Source organism: Pelophylax lessonae (genome assembly GCF_965119305.1).
Source record: "Pelophylax lessonae genome assembly, chromosome: 4".
NCBI classification, from domain to species: Eukaryota; Metazoa; Chordata; class Amphibia; order Anura; family Ranidae; genus Pelophylax; species Pelophylax lessonae.
The window spans coordinates 189,901,952-189,922,047 of NC_138771.1; the positions used below are offsets into that span (position 1 = coordinate 189,901,952).

Below are 20,096 nucleotides of genomic sequence, written 5' to 3' on the forward strand. Positions count from 1 at the left end.
CAATCTAGCATCTATAGACCTCCACAATCTAACAATAACCTATCTAGCCCTGTAAATAAGAAATCCATATACGTACTTTTTCTAAAGCTTTTCCGACCCGAACCCACGCTGAGCTGTCAGCTGCAACTTTGCTGTGAAGGCGGGTGCAGAGGACACAGCTGACAGCGGAAGCCCCATAGTAGCTCTATGGGTCGCGTCACATCCCATTAATTTCACAGCCAATGTCGGCTGTGTAATCTGTAGAGCTTCCACCGCTGGAGATACCCGAGCGGCTTCAAAAAAAGGTATGTATTCTGATTTCTTTTATACTGGGTGATATTTTTTTTTGCAGGTGCCATACCCTCAAAATCATCACCCTTATGTGACCGTGACAGATTTGTGTCGTGAAATGATACTGGGATCAGTAGGGCCAAAAAGGGGAACAAAAAAAGGAATACCTTAGTTTTACAGGTTGGACAAATTGTTGTAATGCCTAGAACATGAGACCAATTCCCTTTGTTGGTTGGGGCAATGTGAAATAGGTAATTAATACAGTTAGGAAGCTCCCCTGGGCATGCAAGTAAACTGATTGCATGCACAAGCATCTTGTGATACTTAACCACTTAACCCCCGGAAGATTTTACCCCCCTCCTGACCAGGGCCTATTTTGCGATTCGGCACTGCGTGTTTTTAACGGACAATTGCGCGGTCGTGCGATGCTGTACCTAAACGAATTTGACGTCCTTTTTTCCCCACAAACAGAGCTTTCTTTTGGTGGTATCCTGTGCGTTTTTTTTTTTTTTTTTATCTCATGTGCTATAAACAAAAGAGCGTCAATTTTGCAAAAATAACAATATTTTTTAACATTTTCGGCCAATTTGTTTTAGGCTACATATGCTTGGTTAAAAAAATCGCAAAAAGCGTATTTTGATTTGGTTTGCGCAAAAGTTATCGCGTTTACTAACAAAGGGAAAGATTTTTGTCTTTTTTTTTTTTTTTTTTTTTTTTTTTTTTTTTAATGAGTAATGGCGGCGATCTGCGTTTTTTTTTTTTTTTTTTTCTTGTGCGGGACTGCGACATTGCGGCGGACAGATCGGACCCTTGACTGACATTTTTGACACTTTTGGGGCTACCAGTGACATTACTGCAGTAATCAGTGCTATACATATGCACTGTTACTGTAAAAGTGACACTGGCAGTGAAGGAGTTAACTGTATTGGAGAGGGAGGGGTTAAGTGTGTCCTAGGGGCGTGTTTCTAACTGTGATTGGCTGTGGCTACTAGTGTAAGAACAGAGATCAACGGTCCTACATAGTAGAACCGTCTGATCTCCATTCTTACACAGGGAAGAATGACAGGCGGCTTTGTTTACATTAGCTGCCTGCCTTTCTTCCAGTGTAACAGACGATCGCGAGTGCTCGGCGGACATCGGGTCCTCCGGGCACACGTGCGGGTGGGTCCGTGACTGCGCCCGCTCCCTAGAGCCTCACAGGCTAGCGACATAGCCCTACGTCACTTTGCCTGTGAGGGGCTGACTGCCGACGTAAATAGTCGTGCGGCGGTCGGCAAGCAGTTAATGTTACAGTACATCATAAAATACATAAAACCGTATGTAAAATGATAACATTCCGAGTGCAAATAACTGGTTTACTGTACTCATTTTACTAGTTAATGATAGTTAACAATCTTGACTGAGGTTCTGCTCTAAGACTTCACCCATAAAAGTCTGACCTACTGTATACCCAACAGACTTCCAGGGTATAGATAACTAAATGGTAACAGCAGGGCTAATACCAGACATCTCAAGTCTCCCGTAAGTCGCGGGAGACTCCCGCTTTCCACTCTGAGCTCATGGACACCCGCAAGCTCAGGGCAATATCCCGGCTTTGTGTGTGAGTCAGATCATGATGATGACTCATCGATGCAGACAGTGTGTCAGCTGTCAGCAGGCCTGCACAGAGAAATGCCGGAGCTGCTGTAGGTTCCGGCTCACAGGCGGAGTGATATGATCACATGCACTCCGCCTGTGGGAGGAGCGGCAGAGGAAGAAGCGGCTTTGCTCTCTACTACAGCCGCATCTTCCACTCCAGGAGGCATTTTGGCACGAGCAGGATGAATCACCAACTCTGTGACAGATAGTGAACTAACCTGAGAGCAGCACCAGAGAGCCAGCACCTGTGACCAGTACCAGCACCAGTGACCTGACCAGTACCAGCACCAGTGACCTGACCAGTACTAGCACCAGTGACCAGAACCAGTACCAGCACCAGTGACCAGAACCAGTACCAGCACCAGTGACCAGAACCAGCACCAGTGACCTGACCAGAACCAGCACCAGTGACCTGACCAGAACCAGCACCAGTGACCTGACCAGAACCAGCACCAGTGACCTGACCAGAACCAGCACCAGTGACCTGACCAGAACCAGCACCAGTGACCAGGCCAGCACCAGTGACCAGGTATACTAATTACATTTTATTTCATTATTCTCTGGTTGTGTTAAATTGGGAAGGGGGGGGGGGCGTGGTGGCGGCGTGGGGGGGGGGGCACCTCCCTGAAATGAGTTTTTGCAGGTTGGGATGTCTGGCTAATACAGTTAACATTCCTGGAGAAAATGCTGCTCCATGCTCACTTCAGGGCTGGTCATGTGTAAAGACCTAGGCATGAGATCACATGATTTCTACTGAAGGGGAAGAACAGTCTATCTGATCTTTTATCCTCTTGTTAAATATTTTACTTGTGACCAACTGCCTAATCTTTTTCAAATGGACTTAAACTGGAGGGACCCTAGAGCAGCAATTTTAAAATTTAAATATTTAAAAGAGAAGTTTGGATTTCTTCTTCCCCCTTTTTTTTTTAATTTTTTTAAATCTATACTTACCTAGGTGGATGCAGCATCGGGGAACCAGTCAGCTGCAACTTTCACGAGTCTGACCTGAACATTAGTGGTCTTTTTGTAAATGAATTTAAACAACATCCAGCATTCACACATTTTTGAAATTTAGAAAGTGTGTGAATATTTGGTAAAAATACTTCTAACTAGACCCCTAGGTATAGTTTTACAAATCATACCCAGTCTCTTTGCCTTGCTTATCAAAAATGTGCCTAATTGCACGAACTCCAGATGCCTAGTTGCACATCTGAAGACCATGTAATTTTCATATTTATTTGGTGGTTCTTGATTAGCGCACTCTGTGTATGATCATTGCACTTGAATTTACATGCTTGTCAATGATGTATTCATCTGAAATAGAAATGCTACAGGTCATTGTCTACTGTAAGTTGACATTTTATTTTAGATTATATTTCAGTGTATTATTATATTATTGAATTGTGACAAGAACCGAAATATTGTCCATGCCATCTTTTTTTTATTTTCTCCCATCACTTGGTTCTTTGTAAATCTGTTTCTGGCCACCATACCACAATCTTATCGGACTAAATTGTATACACACGCTAGAGCAATCACTTCTGCAAAGTGGAAATTCCAGCCAGTGATGTAGAAGGACTTTTTGTTTTTGTTTGTGTTGGTGACTCACTGTAATTTCCTCCTTAGGATATTCCTTTCTAGCTTCCGCTTTAGGCACACCTAGCTGTTTAAACAGTATCCATATAACTGAAACCACAAAAGAAAGGTTGTGCTTTATGCTGGTCATAAGCCACTTGATTTTATCAAAAAAGAGTTTGGTATTTCTTGCTATATTCAGGATTTATGTGCATCACTAACACCAAGGCAATACAAATTCCTATGTTATCCATTTAGATGAAGAATAGGAAATTCGGATTTTTGCATTACAAATGATGACTATTCTGTTAATGCTTGGTTTATTTATGCATACACACTGACTAAAGGATTTTGCAACTAAACTTGGTCATAATACTCAGCCAAGCTGCTCTTATATTTATGCAATGGCTGTCATGTCACGAAATCCAAAGAGTCGTTTGGAAAGCCATAAGATTGCAGGCCTATTGACTGGTGGATAATTTGGTCCTTGGGCCCTAATTTTATATCTTTTTAGATTAGCATTCCTCAACCATTTTAAATCCCAATACATACTTTTTAAAAACAAATAAAGTGCAATAAATGTGCATGAACTAGAAGTCCTTTAAAGTGCTGGTTAGCTTAGTCTTCCAGTCCCAGTATGTTCCAACAAGTGCCGTTGTGCTTCCATGCTTCTCTCCTTACATGCCCTTACTCACCGACTAGTGATGGGTTAAACGCCTGTGTTTCAAAAATAATCCTCCAGTGGCAAATTTTTTTTCTTTTACGTCCTTTGACAGACGCTGCTTCTTCACTGTTGGGTTATGCGCCATCTACAGGAGTAAACTAGGCAGTGAAAACGCCTGCAGGGGCTGTCCCTCACGACATAACCCCAGACACACTGTGCTCTCAAATCCGTTTCTTGCTGCCAAGTTTAGGAGTAGGACCTAGGTTCCCTGCTGGGATTTTGGTCTCAGTTTTTTTTATTTTATTTTGAGAATGTTTGCTTTTTTTTTTTTTTAACTTTACTCACTATCGCTAGCTAGTGTCAGGGGGATCCTCCTGGTGAACTACAAGCGACAGCCGGGCTGGGGTTTCGCAATAGATAATCTAGATCCTTTATGGTCTCCCAGCCTGGCCAACGAGCGCGAGCTGGTTGTGGTCTGCTCAGGCCTCGCCACGGCGGAGCCCTGGTGGATGGGGACGAGCCTACGCATCAACCTGGAACCCCCTGGGTCGCGGCGTACCCCTCTTGGCTGACAGCACCCCTGCTCAGGGTGGGAGGTGAGCTGTTTCGGAGCGGAGCCCACCCAGTCCATGGTATGGTGAGTGATGCATTGCCCCCCATGTCCCTGTAACAGACCTCTGAGGGGGAGATGTGGGCCCACTCCTGGCAATAACAAGGCTGTTTTTCTCTCCCAGGCCTATCAGGACAGGCCCTGCACTCCCCGCTCCCGCTGGGGGCACTATATTCGGCGCCTGACGCCTGGGGGGGGGGGTACTGAGAATGTTACGTTGTCCTGGGGGGTCCCTTTAGGTGGATTCCTGCGATGTCCTCATGCCTGGGGTCCTGAGCACTTGGCGCCGTTTTCGGCCGCCATTTTGAGTGTGGGCATAGGCTCTCTTTGTGTAAGGGCAGCGGCCATTTTCCCTGAGCTTCCTATACTTTACTATTGGCACCATTTTCTTGTGGCCTGAGGCTACACAGGCAGTGTGCGGCCTCTAGTGGTGATATGTCACTTCATGTCAGCCGTTTTCATGCTGGAGATTACACTACAGAGCTGCTACTTCTCAGAGGCAAAAAGTAAGGGGTTTTGTTCCTTTGGGTATTCCTCGGGCACACTTTTGCTCCTGCCAGCCTTTTAAGGGGGTCTCCAGATGCAGCATGGTACAGCGGTGCGGATCGCGATTTAAAGGGGCAGTGCACTTTTTTTTTTTTTTTTTTTTTTTTTTGTCTGAAGCTTGCAAAATGGAGTCCCAAAGTAAAAAAATCCCCCTTAGACTTTATTAGTGCGCATGCTGGACCATCCGGATCACAGTCTTTCATGTCTGTCTGCAGCTTTGAAAAATCTGGTGTCCAAGGTGGACTTTGTGATAAAACAAGTCGCTATCCAGAAACTGCCACTGCCTTCTCAGTTCTCCAGATTCAGAGCCTGATATGGTCGCCACAGACCATCCCATTCCTGAGGGATCCCTGTCCTCGCAGTCAGATGGTCAGGGGGATATGCCCTCCTCGGCTGCAGCGCGTAACGCGCTAAGGTTGAAGCACTGATTCTTTCAGCAAGGGAAACATTGAAAATGGATGATGAGCCCACACAGTCAGGACAGCGGGTAGTTTTTGGCTCCCGCAATAGTCCAGAAGTCTGATCAGGGGTTCCCTCAAATAAGGTGGATCACCGTGTTTCCAGAACAAATCTACTGTGGTACCTGTGGAAGTCTCCCCGGTGTTTATGGACACAGTGGCCTGATGGGTGGAATCCCTTTCCCGCCGCCTGCATTTGCTGGCGGGCTTGATACTTAAACCTGTATTCGCGTCCGTCCTGGTTACAGAATGGGTTGCGGTGCCTAGGGGTAACTTGAAAGCTGACTGTCCCCAACCCCCCCCCCCCCTTGCTCTATTGAGTTTGTGGACCAGATGGCCCTGGTGTACCTGTGTGCTGCGGCCCTGGACACGGCTCCTCTGGTTGCCAGAGTGTCAGCGGTGGGGATTGCCATGCGCCGCATGGTGTGACTGCAGAGCTGGTCGGCGGTCCAGGCTTCTAAGAAGGCCTTAACTGATCTCCCTTTTCTTTAGTGCACGCCTGTTTGGGGAGTCCTTGGTTGAGTTAATCCAGGGCCTAACTGTAATGTTCTGGTACCTCTGGTACCCCTATTCCACTTTCCACTTCAGTGTATGCGTCCCACCATTCTCTTCTGGTAGGTGCGCATACACCTTTAAGACCGATGCTGTCATCACTGAGCGCCGCAGAGCGGCTATTTCAACCGCCGGCGTTCTCACTCACATGTTCGTTCAATGTGCCTTGTTGCTGACCTGCCTTGAAGCTCATATGCTTGCAAGCGTACCTCGCTGTCGGAACCTCGCTACTGATCGCTGTATCCTGCTACCGGATCACTCGCTCATACCGAACCTCTCTACTACTGCTTGCTATTAGTGATAAGTACCCCGCAGGGGAATCCTCCATAACCTTCCTACTAAGCTTACACTATCTAGCTCTGCATATTAAGGACTGTTACTATCATCTGCACTAATTAGATTGCTAGCTCTTGAGCCTACTAACATCTATCCTTGCACTGGGTTAGTCTCTCCTGTATGTCATCTGCTATCCTACCACCTACTACCATACATGATTGCTAACCTATCTGCATCCTACCTGTTACCATCTATGCTCTCATGAACATTTCTCTCAACTGCTGTTCACCTATTGTCACTGTTCATACCTGTCTCTTCAGCTCATCACCACTATACTGCTATATACATCTATCACTCCGGGAACATCTTATTGAGTGTGTATATTTGTATGCTGAATCAGACAGACCACAGTGATGAGTCTTGGGAGTTGGAATTGGTATTTCAACGTATCTCTACATGACTGCTGAGTGGAGTTTTTCTGCAGCTGCAAATCCATCTTGTTTCAGAAAACGCAGGAGCGTTACAGATTGAACGAACCTAAAATGGATTCAGCAGATTTACCCACTCAAGTGACACAATTAAAACAACAAGTGACTGCGTTAATACACGCTCTTACTGAATTAAAAGAAGACAATCAGGCTCTGAAGCAGCAGGTAACCCGTCTATCACAACTTGCCGCTGCTCAGCCCCCTGAACCCAAAATAAATCCCCCTCTAGTGTTTACAGGTGATCGCCAAAAATTTCGTGAATTCAAAAACGCCTGTCAGTTACTTTTCTTGCTAAAACCTCGTACCTACCTTACTGATCATATCAAAGTCTGTACTATTATTTCATACCTAACGGGTGATCCACGGGCCTGGGCAGTCTCTCTCTTTGAGAAAAATGATCAGCTTCTCAACTCCTATGCTTTATTCCTAGCGGAACTCGCTAGTCTATATGATGACCCCAATAGGCAGAGTACTGCCGATATTCAATTGAGGTCCTTGAAACAAGGTAGGAGACCTGTAGAAGACTTTGTAGCAGAGTTCAAAAGATGGACCCTTGACTCAGGGTGGAATGATACATCTCTGAGAACTCAATTTAGACTCGGCCTATCAGAAGCCGTTAAAGACGAGCTCGCCCGAGTGGATTTACCGGACACCCTGGATGCTTTGATACAACTCAGTATCAACATAGACAGGAGGCTGCGAGAAAGAAAGGCTGAAAAAATGGGAATGCCATTGTCCAGTCCTTCTCTGATTTCGGCCGTTGACCCTACTCCTATGGAGGTAGGAACCATACGCCCACCTTTATCAACTACTGAAAGAGCCAGGAGACGATCCAGTAATCTTTGCTTGTACTGCGCATCCCCGGATCACATGATAAGCGTCTGACCCCTTGTCCGCAAAAAAGAGGGTGAGTGTTCACATGTCCTCCTAGGGGGATTGACAACTTCATTTACTAACCCTTATCTTTTTGTTCGGTTGACATTGCAGTGGGACCAGACTAGGATTACCACTAAAGCCATGATCGACACAGGATCTTGCGGAAATTATATCGATATACGTTTTGCTACTTTAAATAAAGTACCTATTATTTCAAAACCTAAGCCTGTCTCTGTGCGTCTTATTAACGGTATTCCGTTATCTTCTGGCCCAATCACTAATCAGACACAAGCACTCCTAGTCACCACTAACGAGTCTCATACAGAGACCACTACCTTCGACCTATTATCTTCTCCCCATTTTCCCATTGTTTTGGGACTTCCCTGGTTACACACACATCAACCAACCATAGATTGGAAGAAATGGACCCTAAGCTTCCTCTCTTACTATTGCGAGAGTACGTGTAACCTCCCGTCTTATGGAAAGATCCTGTCTGTGGTGTCAGATGAGACTGCACCACTATGCTATCAGGATCTGTCCGTAGTTTTCCTTGAGAAAAATGCTCAAGTACTGCCTCCCCATAGGGATTATGATTGCACTATTGATCTATTCCCAAATAGTAAATTGCCTTTTGGTCATGTTTATCCTCTTTCACAGGATGAACTTTCCCATCTCAAGGAATACTTGGATGAAAATTTGACAAAAGTTTTTATTAGACCTTCCACTTCTTACACACCTGCAGACAAGAATAAAAAAGCGGATGCGCTATCACGATTAACTGAAGATAATTGCTCCGAAATCCCTTCCGTTCCTATAATAACCTACAAGCGTATTATTGGGGTTGTCCGTTCCTTGAAGGAAGAGATTCTACACAGTATAGGTTTGGATTCACCTCCACCACGAAGTGCTGATGCAGAAGGCTTACTCTACTACAACGACAAACTCTACATACCCCCTACTATGCGCACCAAGATCTTGGAATTGTCACATGATGTGCCTATGGCAGGACATATGGGTATGACAAAGACCCTTAATTTGCTTACCAGGCAGTTTTGGTGGCCTGATATGAAGACATCTATACAAAAATTTGTCTCTTCATGCAACGTCTGTGCCAGGTCCAAAATTGACACTACAAAAACATCCGGTCTACTATGCAGTCTACCAATACCCCAGACTCCATGGGAAGTCGTGTCCTTGGACTTTATAGTAGAACTACCACCTTCCAAAGGATTTAATACCATTTTAGTGTCAGTGGACCATCTGACAAAGATGGCACATTTCGTTGCTATTCGCAGACTACCTTCGTCCAAACAAACAGCGGAACTACTGATGAAACATGTCTTTAAGTTACCTGGAATTCCAAAAACTCTTTTGTCTGACCGTGGATCACAATTCATCTCCAAGTTTTGGCAAGAACTATGTCACATACTACGAATTGAGCGAAAGCTCACTTCTCCCTACCATCCTCAGACCAACGGACAGACTGAAAGAGTCAAACAGTGCATCGAGCAATATTTACGTTGCTACACATCATACCTACAGGATGATTGGGTGGATCTCCTCCCTCTGGCAGAATTTGCCTACAACAACGCAACCCACAGTACGACCAAACAGTCCGTTCTATTTGAACTATGGGTTTCATCCCACTATTCTTCCACCACGCATCCTTCCATCAAGTAACCCAGTAGCCTCAGACTATCTTACCCAAATAAAAGACTCTCTGGGTTTACTTAATACTACCATCTCACACGCTCATAGTCAACAAAAAAAGTACTATGACCTTCGTAGAAGACCTTCTCCTCAGTATGCTATTGGGGACCTCGTTTGGCTATCAACAAAAAACTTAAGATTAAAGATCCCTAGCAAAAAGCTTGGGCCTCTGTTCTTGGGACCCTTCCCAATCAGGAAACTTATTGGAAAGGCTGCAGTACAGCTCACATTACCAACAGACCTCAAGATACATCCCATCTTCCATGTGTCGCTACTGAAGCCCCATGTTCCTGACCAAGGAATAAGGCCTACCATCCCACCTCCACCTCCTATACAAGTTGAAGGCGGAGAAGAATATGAGATAAAGGAGATTCTGGATTCTCGTATCCACAGAAAAAGACTCCAATATCTAGTACGATGGAAGAACTATGGGCCCCAAGACGACACCTGGCTGGATACCTCTGATATACATGCCCCTAGGCTGATTCGCAATTTTCACACGAAATACCCGGAAAAAACAGTTCTAGAGGCCTTCCGGAGCCGGCCTTAAGGGGGGGGTACTGTAATGTTCTGGTACCTCTGGTACCCCTATTTCACTTTCCACTTCAGTGTATGCGTCCCACCATTCTCTTCTGGTAGGTGCGCATACACCTTTAAGACCGATGCTGTCATCACTGAGCGCCGCAGAGCGGCTATTTCAACCGCCGGTGTTCTCACTCACATGTTCGTTCAATGTGCCTTGTTGCTGACCTGCCTTGAAGCTCATATGCTTGCAAGCGTACCTCGCTGTCGGAACCTCGCTACTGATCGCTGTATCCCGCTACCGGATCACTCGCTCATACCGAACCTCTCTACTACTGCTTGCTATTAGTGATAAGTACCCCGCAGGGGAATCCTCCATAACCTTCCTACTAAGCTTACACTATCTAGCTCTGCATATTAAGGACTGTTACTATCATCTGCACTAATTAGATTGCTAGCTCTTGAGCCTACTAACATCTATCCTTGCACTGGGTTAGTCTCTCCTGTATGTCATCTGCTATCCTACCACCTACTACCATACATGATTGCTAACCTATCTGCATCCTACCTGTTACCATCTATGCTCTCATGAACATTTCTCTCAACTGCTGTTCACCTATTGTCACTGTTCATACCTGTCTCTTCAGCTCATCACCACTATACTGCTATATACATCTATCACTCCAGGAACATCTTATTGAGTGTGTATATTTGTATGCTGAATCAGACAGACCACAGTGATGAGTCTTGGGAGTTGGAATTGGTATTTCAACGTATCTCTACATGACTGCTGAGTGGAGTTTTTCTGCAGCTGCAAATCCATCTTGTTTCAGAAAACGCAGGAGCGTTACACTAACGGGGGTAGGAGTTCTCTGCTACCCCGATCCTCATAAGGCAAGGCACCTTGCAGTAAGAGGGGACCCTCCTTTCTCGGCTCGCAGGCGTTTTTTTTCGGGCCTCAAGGGCGCAAGTAAAAGGTAAACCGTTCAGAGCCTCTGGAGATACTAGAAGGCTTAGTTGGGTAAGTCCAAGACTAGCCGGTCTGGTACAGCAGAACCATCTTCTACATAAAGGGGTGCCCTCACCCGATTCTGGGTTGGGGGGCGTCTGCGTTACTTTCAGGAATCCTGGATGTTTAATTTAGGACAAATGGGTTCCCAAACTAATTTGTTTGGGGTACAAGATCGAATTTCAGATTGTTTCCTCGATTCTCCGTTTTGTCTCTGGATCGCTAGATGGATCACAGAGATGCAGTGCAGGATCTCCTTGCACAGGGAGTGTTTGTGCTGGTTCCTCAGCGGGAAAGGTTTTGAGGTTTTTATTCAAACCTGTTTGCGGTGCCCAGAAAGGAGGGCAAGGTGCGTCCAATTCTGGACCTCAAGTCACTGTACCACTTTGTGCAGATGCAGATACTTCAGATGGAATATCTGCACGTCCCTACCTACGCGTGTCATCAGCAATCTCTCCGTTTCGCAGTGGCAGAGGAGCACTCTCGATTTGTGGCTTTACCTTTTTGGGCTAGCCTCCGCTCCCAGAGTCTTCCCAGAGGTTTTGACTCCGGTGTTGGATTTTTCCCCCGAAAAAGGGGATTGCAATCCTTGGATATCTGGACAATCTCCTGTTGAGAGCAAGTTCTCATCCAACCCTGTTGGGCGACCTGTCAATCACGGTTCAGACCCTGCAGGAGTTTGGGTGGACCATCAAATCTGCGCTGATTCTGGTGCGTTTGAATTACCTGGGTATGAATTTGGACTCCTCTCTGGCGAGTCTTTCACCCCGGGGACCAGCTTCAGATGTTGCAAAGCGAGTTTGGGTTGCGGATGGGCGATGATCTCTCCTCCATGCGGACTTGCATGCGGGCTATGGGACGCATTGTGTCGACCTTCAAGGTGGTCCCGTTTGCTCAATTTTACAGAAGATCTCTACGGATAGAGATTCTGGTCAGGTGGAACAAGGATCTGCAATACCTAGACCGAATGGTATGTCTGAGCTGGTCCACGAGGTTAGAGCTCTCGTGGTGGCTTCTGTCGCCCACTCTGAGCCAGAGCGAGTCTGTATTTCTACCACTGTTGTGGACGGTGGTCACTACGGGTGCCAGTCTGTTGGGCTGGGGTGGAGTACAGAACAGTCTCTGTGCCAGGGACTCTGGTCTACGGAGGACTCCTCCTTGCCGAAATATGTTCTGGAGCTCAGGGCAATCAGGCTCTGCCTGCTCCACTGGATGACTCTGCTGCATGGTTTTCTGGTTCGGGTACAATCTGACTATGCCGCCGCTGTGGTTTACATCAATCATCCAAAGGGCACCAATAGTGTCCGGGTGGCCCGGGAAGTGGGGGAAATTCTAACTTGGGCCGGGGAACGTGTTCCGGCGCTCTCCGCAGTTCACATTCCAGGAGTGGGGAACTGGCTGGCGAAGTACCTGAGTCGTCTGGTTCTGGATGAGGGGGAATGGGCCCTGCATCCAGAGTTTTATTTCATCTCCTGTGTACCCAGTGGGGAAATCCGGAGGTGGATCTGTTTGCGTCTCGTCTGCGCAAAGTTAAGAGGTTCATGGCCAGGGCTCGAGATCCTCTGGCCGACGCCGCAGACGCATTGGTGGTTCCTTGGAGCCAGTATCGGCTGTTTTTTTGCCTTCCCTCCGATACAGCTATTGTCAAGGTTCCTTCCACAGGTTGGTGGTGGAACAGGTGCCGGTGATTTTGGTAGCCCCAGACTGTCCTCGCCGGTCTTGGTATGCAATGATGGTCGTCGAGCTTCCCTGGCGGCTGCCTCTGAGAGAGGATCTGCTGTCTCAAGGGCCGATCTTCCATCCTGCTTTGCGGTCACTGGCCTTAACGGCATGGCTGTAAAGGCCAGGTGTTGGGAGACAGAGGTCTCTCTCTGATTCTGTGATTCCTACCTTGGAGTTAGGAAGGCAACTTCCAGGAAGATTTCTCCTCGTACTTGGAAGAGGCTTATTGCCTGGGGTGAATCGTAAAGTTGCGTCCTCGCTCGTCTTCGGTGGCGAGGGTCTTAGCCTTCTTACAGAAAGGAGTTGAGCAATGCTTGGCATTCGGCATGCTTACAGGTCAGGTGTCGGGCCTTGGCTGCTTACTTCCAACGCCCCTTGGTGTTACCCGAAAGATATGAGATTTAATTTACCAAACAATATTTGAATTCTAAAATATTGATTCTTTGACTATGAATGAAAGCTTTAAAACAGAAATTATTTATTGGTATATAGTTTGAAAGCCTAACTCAATTTACAACAATCTAACTATGGTACATACAACAAAATGGAAAATTTTCCTAGTTTAACTGAACAAATATAGAGTATAATACTCGTATACGAACACAGACACAAAGAGGACAAGTCATGTATACCTTAAACATTTTTAGTTACCCTTCACTTGAGTGTTTCCTCCTGGTCTGCCATGCCAAACAGGAAGTCCCTCTATTTCCACCTTTGCTAATATAGAACCATATTGCATTGCCTTGTATAGGGCTATTCTGATTGGTTCAGCTGTCCTGCCCTGGTCCTCCCTCTGGGCGTATCTCGTTCAGGATAGGACAACTTCCCCCTCCCCTAGGTTAGCATACTTCAGCCCCTTGCTAACCACTCCTCCCTGTTGGGGGGAGAACCTGTTAATTTACTTTGAAAATTATAATTAAGATGCAGGGTTCATCTCCCGGGCCTATTGTCCAACCCTTCAACCGATAGTCAATCTTCATTGCATATCTTAATGAGAGTTCTTTGATATGGAGACTTAACTAAGGGCGGACATGACCTGATCTATTCATCCTATAGCATAGGCCCCAGGATGTCTGGCTCTCCGTAAATTAAATTACAGGGTAATACTATCAGTATGTGTTTAAATGTAAATAGCAGTTGCCCCCTGGTAGCTCAGGCATGCATTTTAAATGGACTTGTTAATCAAGTTCCTACTACTGACTGCAGATTGAAGTCACACAACTTCATATAATTGATAATCATATCTCAACTAAATGTAAAATCAAAACTCAATATCTCGTACATATATATTTACATTAATATTTACAATCTCTAATGGGGATTTATACATAACTCCTCCTCAGGCCACAGTAATGGAGATTACACATAAACTCATAAGGCAACACTTGGCGACTAATTCCTTGCTCCACACCCGTCACCTGGCTCCGCTGTAGAGATCCCCTTGGCCTCTGGGTTTTGGTTTTGTCCGTTCTTTTAACAGCCTCCCTTTGAAAATATTTGGGACATTTCTCTGCCTTTGTTGTCTCAGAAGGTTGCCTTCTGGTGGCTATAGCCTCTGCCTGCAGTTCGTCTGAGTTGGCTTTTTGTAAGAACTTGCCGTAAAATCCTTTTCTCTGAGTCCTTTGACAGATGCAGCTCCCGCCCCTCCTTTTTTGGGGTTGGTTGTGTCTTCTTTCACTGCTTGCTACGAAACTGATTTGAGAGCACAGTGTGTCTGGAGTTATGTCGTGGGGGACAGCCCCCGGTAGGCGTGTCGAGTGAAAACTTTTTCACTGCTTAGTCTACTCCTGTAGATGGCACATAACCCAATTGTGAAGAGGCATTAAGAGCTGCGTCTGTCAAAGGACTCGGAGAAAAGGATTTTAAGGTAAGTTCTTACAAAAATCCAATTTTTTGTTCTTTCTTTTGTGACTCGGGCAAGTAGGTCCAAGAACCTCATATGAGTGTAGGGAGATAGAATGTGAATGTGGAGATGTGTGATGCCGCTCTGAAACACTTTACATACAAAGTGGGGAATAGATAGAAAGGTAAAGTCATAGAAAGAACTAACAGTGACACAAAAGAAAATCCATACAATGTAGTCATGCAGTGCGTGGAGGAAGTGACTGCAGTGAGTACAGGAAGAAGTAAGTATGGGTGTAATAGGTAAAGGAGGAAGTATTGATGGGTGTAGTAGGAGGTTCTAAGTATATAAATATAAGATCAGATACCAGAATCCCCCAGCTTCTGAGGACGCTCCCTGGGTGGAGCGAAATGCATTAAGCAGGTGGATACTTCTAGTTATGTTACATGCACTCTTTGGAACCCAAACCGCAAATTTTTTGAATTCTAGAATGGCATCATTACATGCTCGCATGCAAGAGGAGAGTTTTATAAGTGCACAATTGGCTTTTATGTTTCTATTAAAAAATAAATAAAAATCACGCTACGTATTTCTCCCGATTTTTCTCCTGATTCTATCTCCCCACACTCATGTAAGGTTCTTTGACCTACCTGCCGGAGTCACAAAAGAAAGAAAAACATTTTTTGCCACTGGAGGACTATTTTTGAAACGGGCGTTAAACCCATCACTAGTCTGTGAGTAAGGGCACAAAAGGAGGGGAGCACAACGGCACTTGTTGGAACATGGCACTGGAAGAATAAGATATGTATGTAATATCTCTCTCACTTTTTATGGTTATACAGTGCTGGGTCCTCACACAAAAATACCTGAGAGGAAAATACACCTTACATCCCAGCAGCAGTCTTGTAGACTCATTCCACATACTACATAGCGCGGGATCATAATATTTTAATATTCCCCAACCTTGCCTCCCCATCACGTCAGAGGTCCCCCGTTCACAAGCCCCACATTCACACAGTCCCTCCATCAGAGTTCCCCAATCACAGTCCCCTCTTCACATCTGAGCCACCTGCCTTTTGTTTCCAGCAGAGGGCAAGAGGTGAACCTTTGTCTTTTCATTAAAGTAGAAGTAAACCCGCCAATCGTTTTCAGCCAATGAAACTGCCACCTTGGCCTCGTTTGGCCATGTTTATTCTTCAGCTGCTATGATGCTGTACATGTGATCAGTTATGACGCCAGCCATTGGCCTGTGACCGTTTGGTTGAGGGCACAACCAATGTAATGGTTACATTCCCAGCATGTGCCAGAAATGTTACTGTGTTTTGAAACTTTTAAATCGATTGGGTTACTTACACTTTCAAGCAGAACTTTACCTATAACAACTTGCTTCTTGCTGACGACTGCCATTTTGCTGAAAACCAGAGCCCCCAAACAGCAGTAAATCATAAAGTGGAACTAAACCAATTGTTTTAACGGTTTCAAAAACTGTTATATTCCTGGAATGCCGAGATCGCGAACTGTCACATTTTCTTGTGTCCTCAACCACACTGTCAAAACCTCAAATGGCTGGTGTCATAACTGATCACATGTGCAGCACCATGGTAGTTGCAGTTTAAATAGAAGCAGTGTCCTTGGCTGTAAAGGATTGGAGGGTTTAAAGCTGGAGGTTTTAGAAGTTTGTTTTGAAGGGTTTGAAAATAGCAAAATACATTTGGATGGGAGGTGCAGGGGAGGGGGGGCGGGGGGGGGGACGAAAGCAATATGAAATATTTACTACAGCAGTGGACTCCAAACTGTGACCCGGGAGCCTTTGCTTTTATCTGGCCCTTGGGGCGTTATTCCCCCCACTGTTTCTGACATAGTCCCTGCCACTGACACCAACAATTGAGCACTAATGACGGTGTACTAATCCTCCCATTGACACATCGATGGGGCACTATTACCACCCCCCCCAATACTAATCATGTTGTTTACTACCACTGATGCCGACATCTTATTATCCCACTGGCCACAGTTCGGTTCCCTTGAAGTTTGAAGGACAAACTGTCCCTTTTGTTTAGAAAGTTTGGATACCCCTATTATAGAGTTTGATTAGAGTGCACATGTAAAAAGCGCTATGCTTCAGATAGTTTCTGAACATTTCTGAGAAAGCATCGGTAAGAGCCAAAATGCAATTAATGGGCAACCCTTTTTATTTATATTCTCAGAGAAGCTGTAGCATTACTGTACATAATGTATTGCTTTAGAATGTGTTTGTATAACTTAACGAAGGGCTTTTAAACTTGTTCAGTATGGCAACGGAACTTGGTTTCCTGGATCTCCGGCTGATCTGCCACTTGAAATGCCTCCGTGGCTGTCTGGATGGGAACGCACACTGCTAAGCCTTATTATCCCATAGAAAGAGTTTGTCCTTTTTTTTTTTTTTTTTTTGCTCAAAATAACCCTTTTTGTAGTCATACCATGTGAAGTCGTGTGTGTGTGTGTGTGTGTGTGTGTGTGTGTGTGTGTTTGTGTTGTTTTTTTTTTTTTTTTTTTTTTCTTAAATATTTTAATCTAGTATATTTTACGTTTCAGATAACCTGACGAAGTGCTCAAGGACACTGAGAATTGTTAATGTAGAGAGAAATGGGAATGTCCTATATACTTGGAAGGTATATGTACAATTCAAACTGTGTGCCATTTATTATTGTTTTTTACATATGGATTACATGTAGTAAATTTATGATACACCCCTAGTTATGCCTCTAGTTTAGTTTAAAGGGTACCTGTACTGTAGTGTTAAAGTACTCTATTACAGTGATATATTTAAGTACAAACTCTTGTAGGTTTTTCTTGAAATTTTGAACATAACAGTCAAAATTAAAAAATACACTGATCATTGTATTCTGAACACAATAGCACAGTGGGAGTAATTCCCCCATACACCTCGAATGTGTGGATGGGAGAAATCGGATCCGAATTTATTTATTTATTTTTTTCAACCCATATGTTGATTTTCTATAGATAATTTTACAGCAGAAATCTAGGGAGAAATAAAGAGTTTACAATGATCTCGATGCACAGGTACTGTTAAAAATCATAGAAAGAGGAATGGTTTGCAATGAATTGAAAGGAAACCTGTGCTTTTGACACTACAGGGCAATCAGGTTTGCTTTAGTGCCCGGTCCCCCAGCTGCACATGCTTCCATGCTGCTCCTTTCTCTAGTCGGGCCAGTGAAGGGAAGCCCTGTGTAAACTGAGCTTACACAGATCTATGGGCTCTTTCTGCAGTTATAGCCTTCTGCTAGTTCTCAAGCACCAGTACTGTCACGTCTAAGAAAGAGGAATGAGTTGTATACACCTCTGTATCCAGAAATATTTGGGTTTATTTTTATCTGGCTGGCGATTGGGAAGGGAGTGAAATAAAGGTGAGTAGGTGCTGCAAAGCTCAGTGTTAATTCTAGGGAAGTTTGCAAGAAGGCAGGTAAAATCTTTTATTGCATAGGAGAGACGAGAAATTCACTAAAGCGGTTACAACACTTTTTGCCAGTATGGCCCATTTAAAACGGCTTGTGCCTAATTTAGGAAGGCCTTGCGACAGTTTTTTTGTATTCAGACACATGCACCAGATTTGGGCACCTATTACTGCCACCTTTTAAAATCTGTGACTGACTGCTGCAGATTCAGAAAAGAGTTACTGCCAGTTTGCAGAAAAGCAAACTGACGATAATTTTTTTTTTTTAAAGATATTTTTATTGAGATTTCAAACATACAAATACAACGAACCAACAGAAAACAAGACCTCCTTGACAAGAAGGGAAACAAACATTTCAATGCTATTAAGCATTACCTAGATTGCTGATGCTCCCGGCCACACCCCTCCCCCCCCCCCCCCCCCGACCAACAAGATAAGATAAGCTGTAAATTAACAAGACAAAAAAAACTGGCGATAATTGCATCCAAATCTGGGTTGATGTACAGAGAGAAGCCAGTGCTCAGAGGGACATTGTGTGCTGGGAAGCTGGCTCAAATATAACTGCTTTCAGGACATGGCTCCCTGGTTGCTATGGAGTTGGAGACTACTGGCATCATAGAAACTGATGGCTCATCACCTGGCCCCGACATCTGAAAGTAAAAGCATGGAGATGCTGGCTGATGGCATTGCCAACTATCGTAATGTCCATATTTGGACATTGATACCAGCTAGCATTCCCCTACTCTTAGTTTACTTTGACCTGTTGGCCAGGGAATTGCTCAACTGACTGCTGAAACGGGCTGGGCTGAACATGAAACAAAGAAAATGGCCTCTGCCCCACCTATAACTAGCCTTCATAGCAAAGAACACATGGAAGGGCAACGCACATGAGACATAAACAAAAATAAAAATTCCCAGTTCAATTTGCTAACCAGTTTGCTTATCAACCAAATTAACCTGTCTAACAGTTTGCGTCAAAACAGGGGTTTAGTTGGCACACATTTGCAAATGCATGTGTAAGCTGCAGGGCCACTCCACGGCACCCTGTATTATTACCTGCAGTCCTAACTCTTGTAAATTTATGAGAGTCTTCACAGTGAAAGCACTGAGGCTGATCATGCACTAAGGAGGGAGTGTCCCTTGTATGCAGCCTCAATGTTACCACCCCCCCTTTCATGTTGGGCCCCTTTTTACATGGGGCAGAGTCTGTTCTGATCAGCGGGGGATTGGCTCACAGATCCCCTGCTGATTAGAGCAGAGTGGGCGCATGACAGGTTCATATGTGTACAGTTTATGCAAAGTGGACCTGGACAGAGCCAGCTGTGCTCTAAGTGGCCGGGTGTAAATGGACTCTGCTGTCCATTTACACCCAGCTACCTCTGATCTGATCCACCTACACAGAGGAGGTTGGATTCCCTTCTGTTTGTTTTTAGCAGACTGAATCAGATCGGACGTAGGCGGGTGTAAACAGGCACAAGTCCTTTTTTACACCTGCCGGTCCATATGGGTGACTAGACCGTCTGTCTGAAAACCTGACAGATGAACCTGCTCGGTACAGTAGTGTGAAAGGGGCCTTATGGAATTATGTTCTTGTTCCTGGCAGGTAAATTAATAAAAAAAAAAAAAAATATATATATATATATATTATATAGCACCCTACAGGTAGGTGCTAGGTAAATGTATAGGGGGCCTTGTCTGCCTAACAGCATGGCTATGATTTCTTTTGGTTAGGGTGTCATGGTTTCCAGGTGTGCCTGCTGAAGGGGAAGTCTCCCCACTGGCTCCTGCGAGAGGCTTCTCATAGGGTAGTGGAGGAAGCCCAATCAGGGGACACATTCAAGCTTGTAACTACCCCAGAAGGCAGATTATGCTGCAAAGGATTC

General features: G+C 45.1%; 1 protein-coding gene across 1 annotated transcript in view; it reads left to right on the forward strand.

The window, feature by feature from the left end:
• The window catches only part of GSAP (gamma-secretase activating protein), a 214,831-nt gene that overhangs the window by 17,272 nt on the left and 177,463 nt on the right, over positions 1-20,096 (forward strand). The window contains exon 2 of the mRNA XM_082255164.1: positions 17,334-17,410. Coding sequence (XP_082111290.1) covers positions 17,334-17,410 — 77 coding nt within the window. The remainder of the gene's footprint in view (positions 1-17,333; positions 17,411-20,096) is intronic.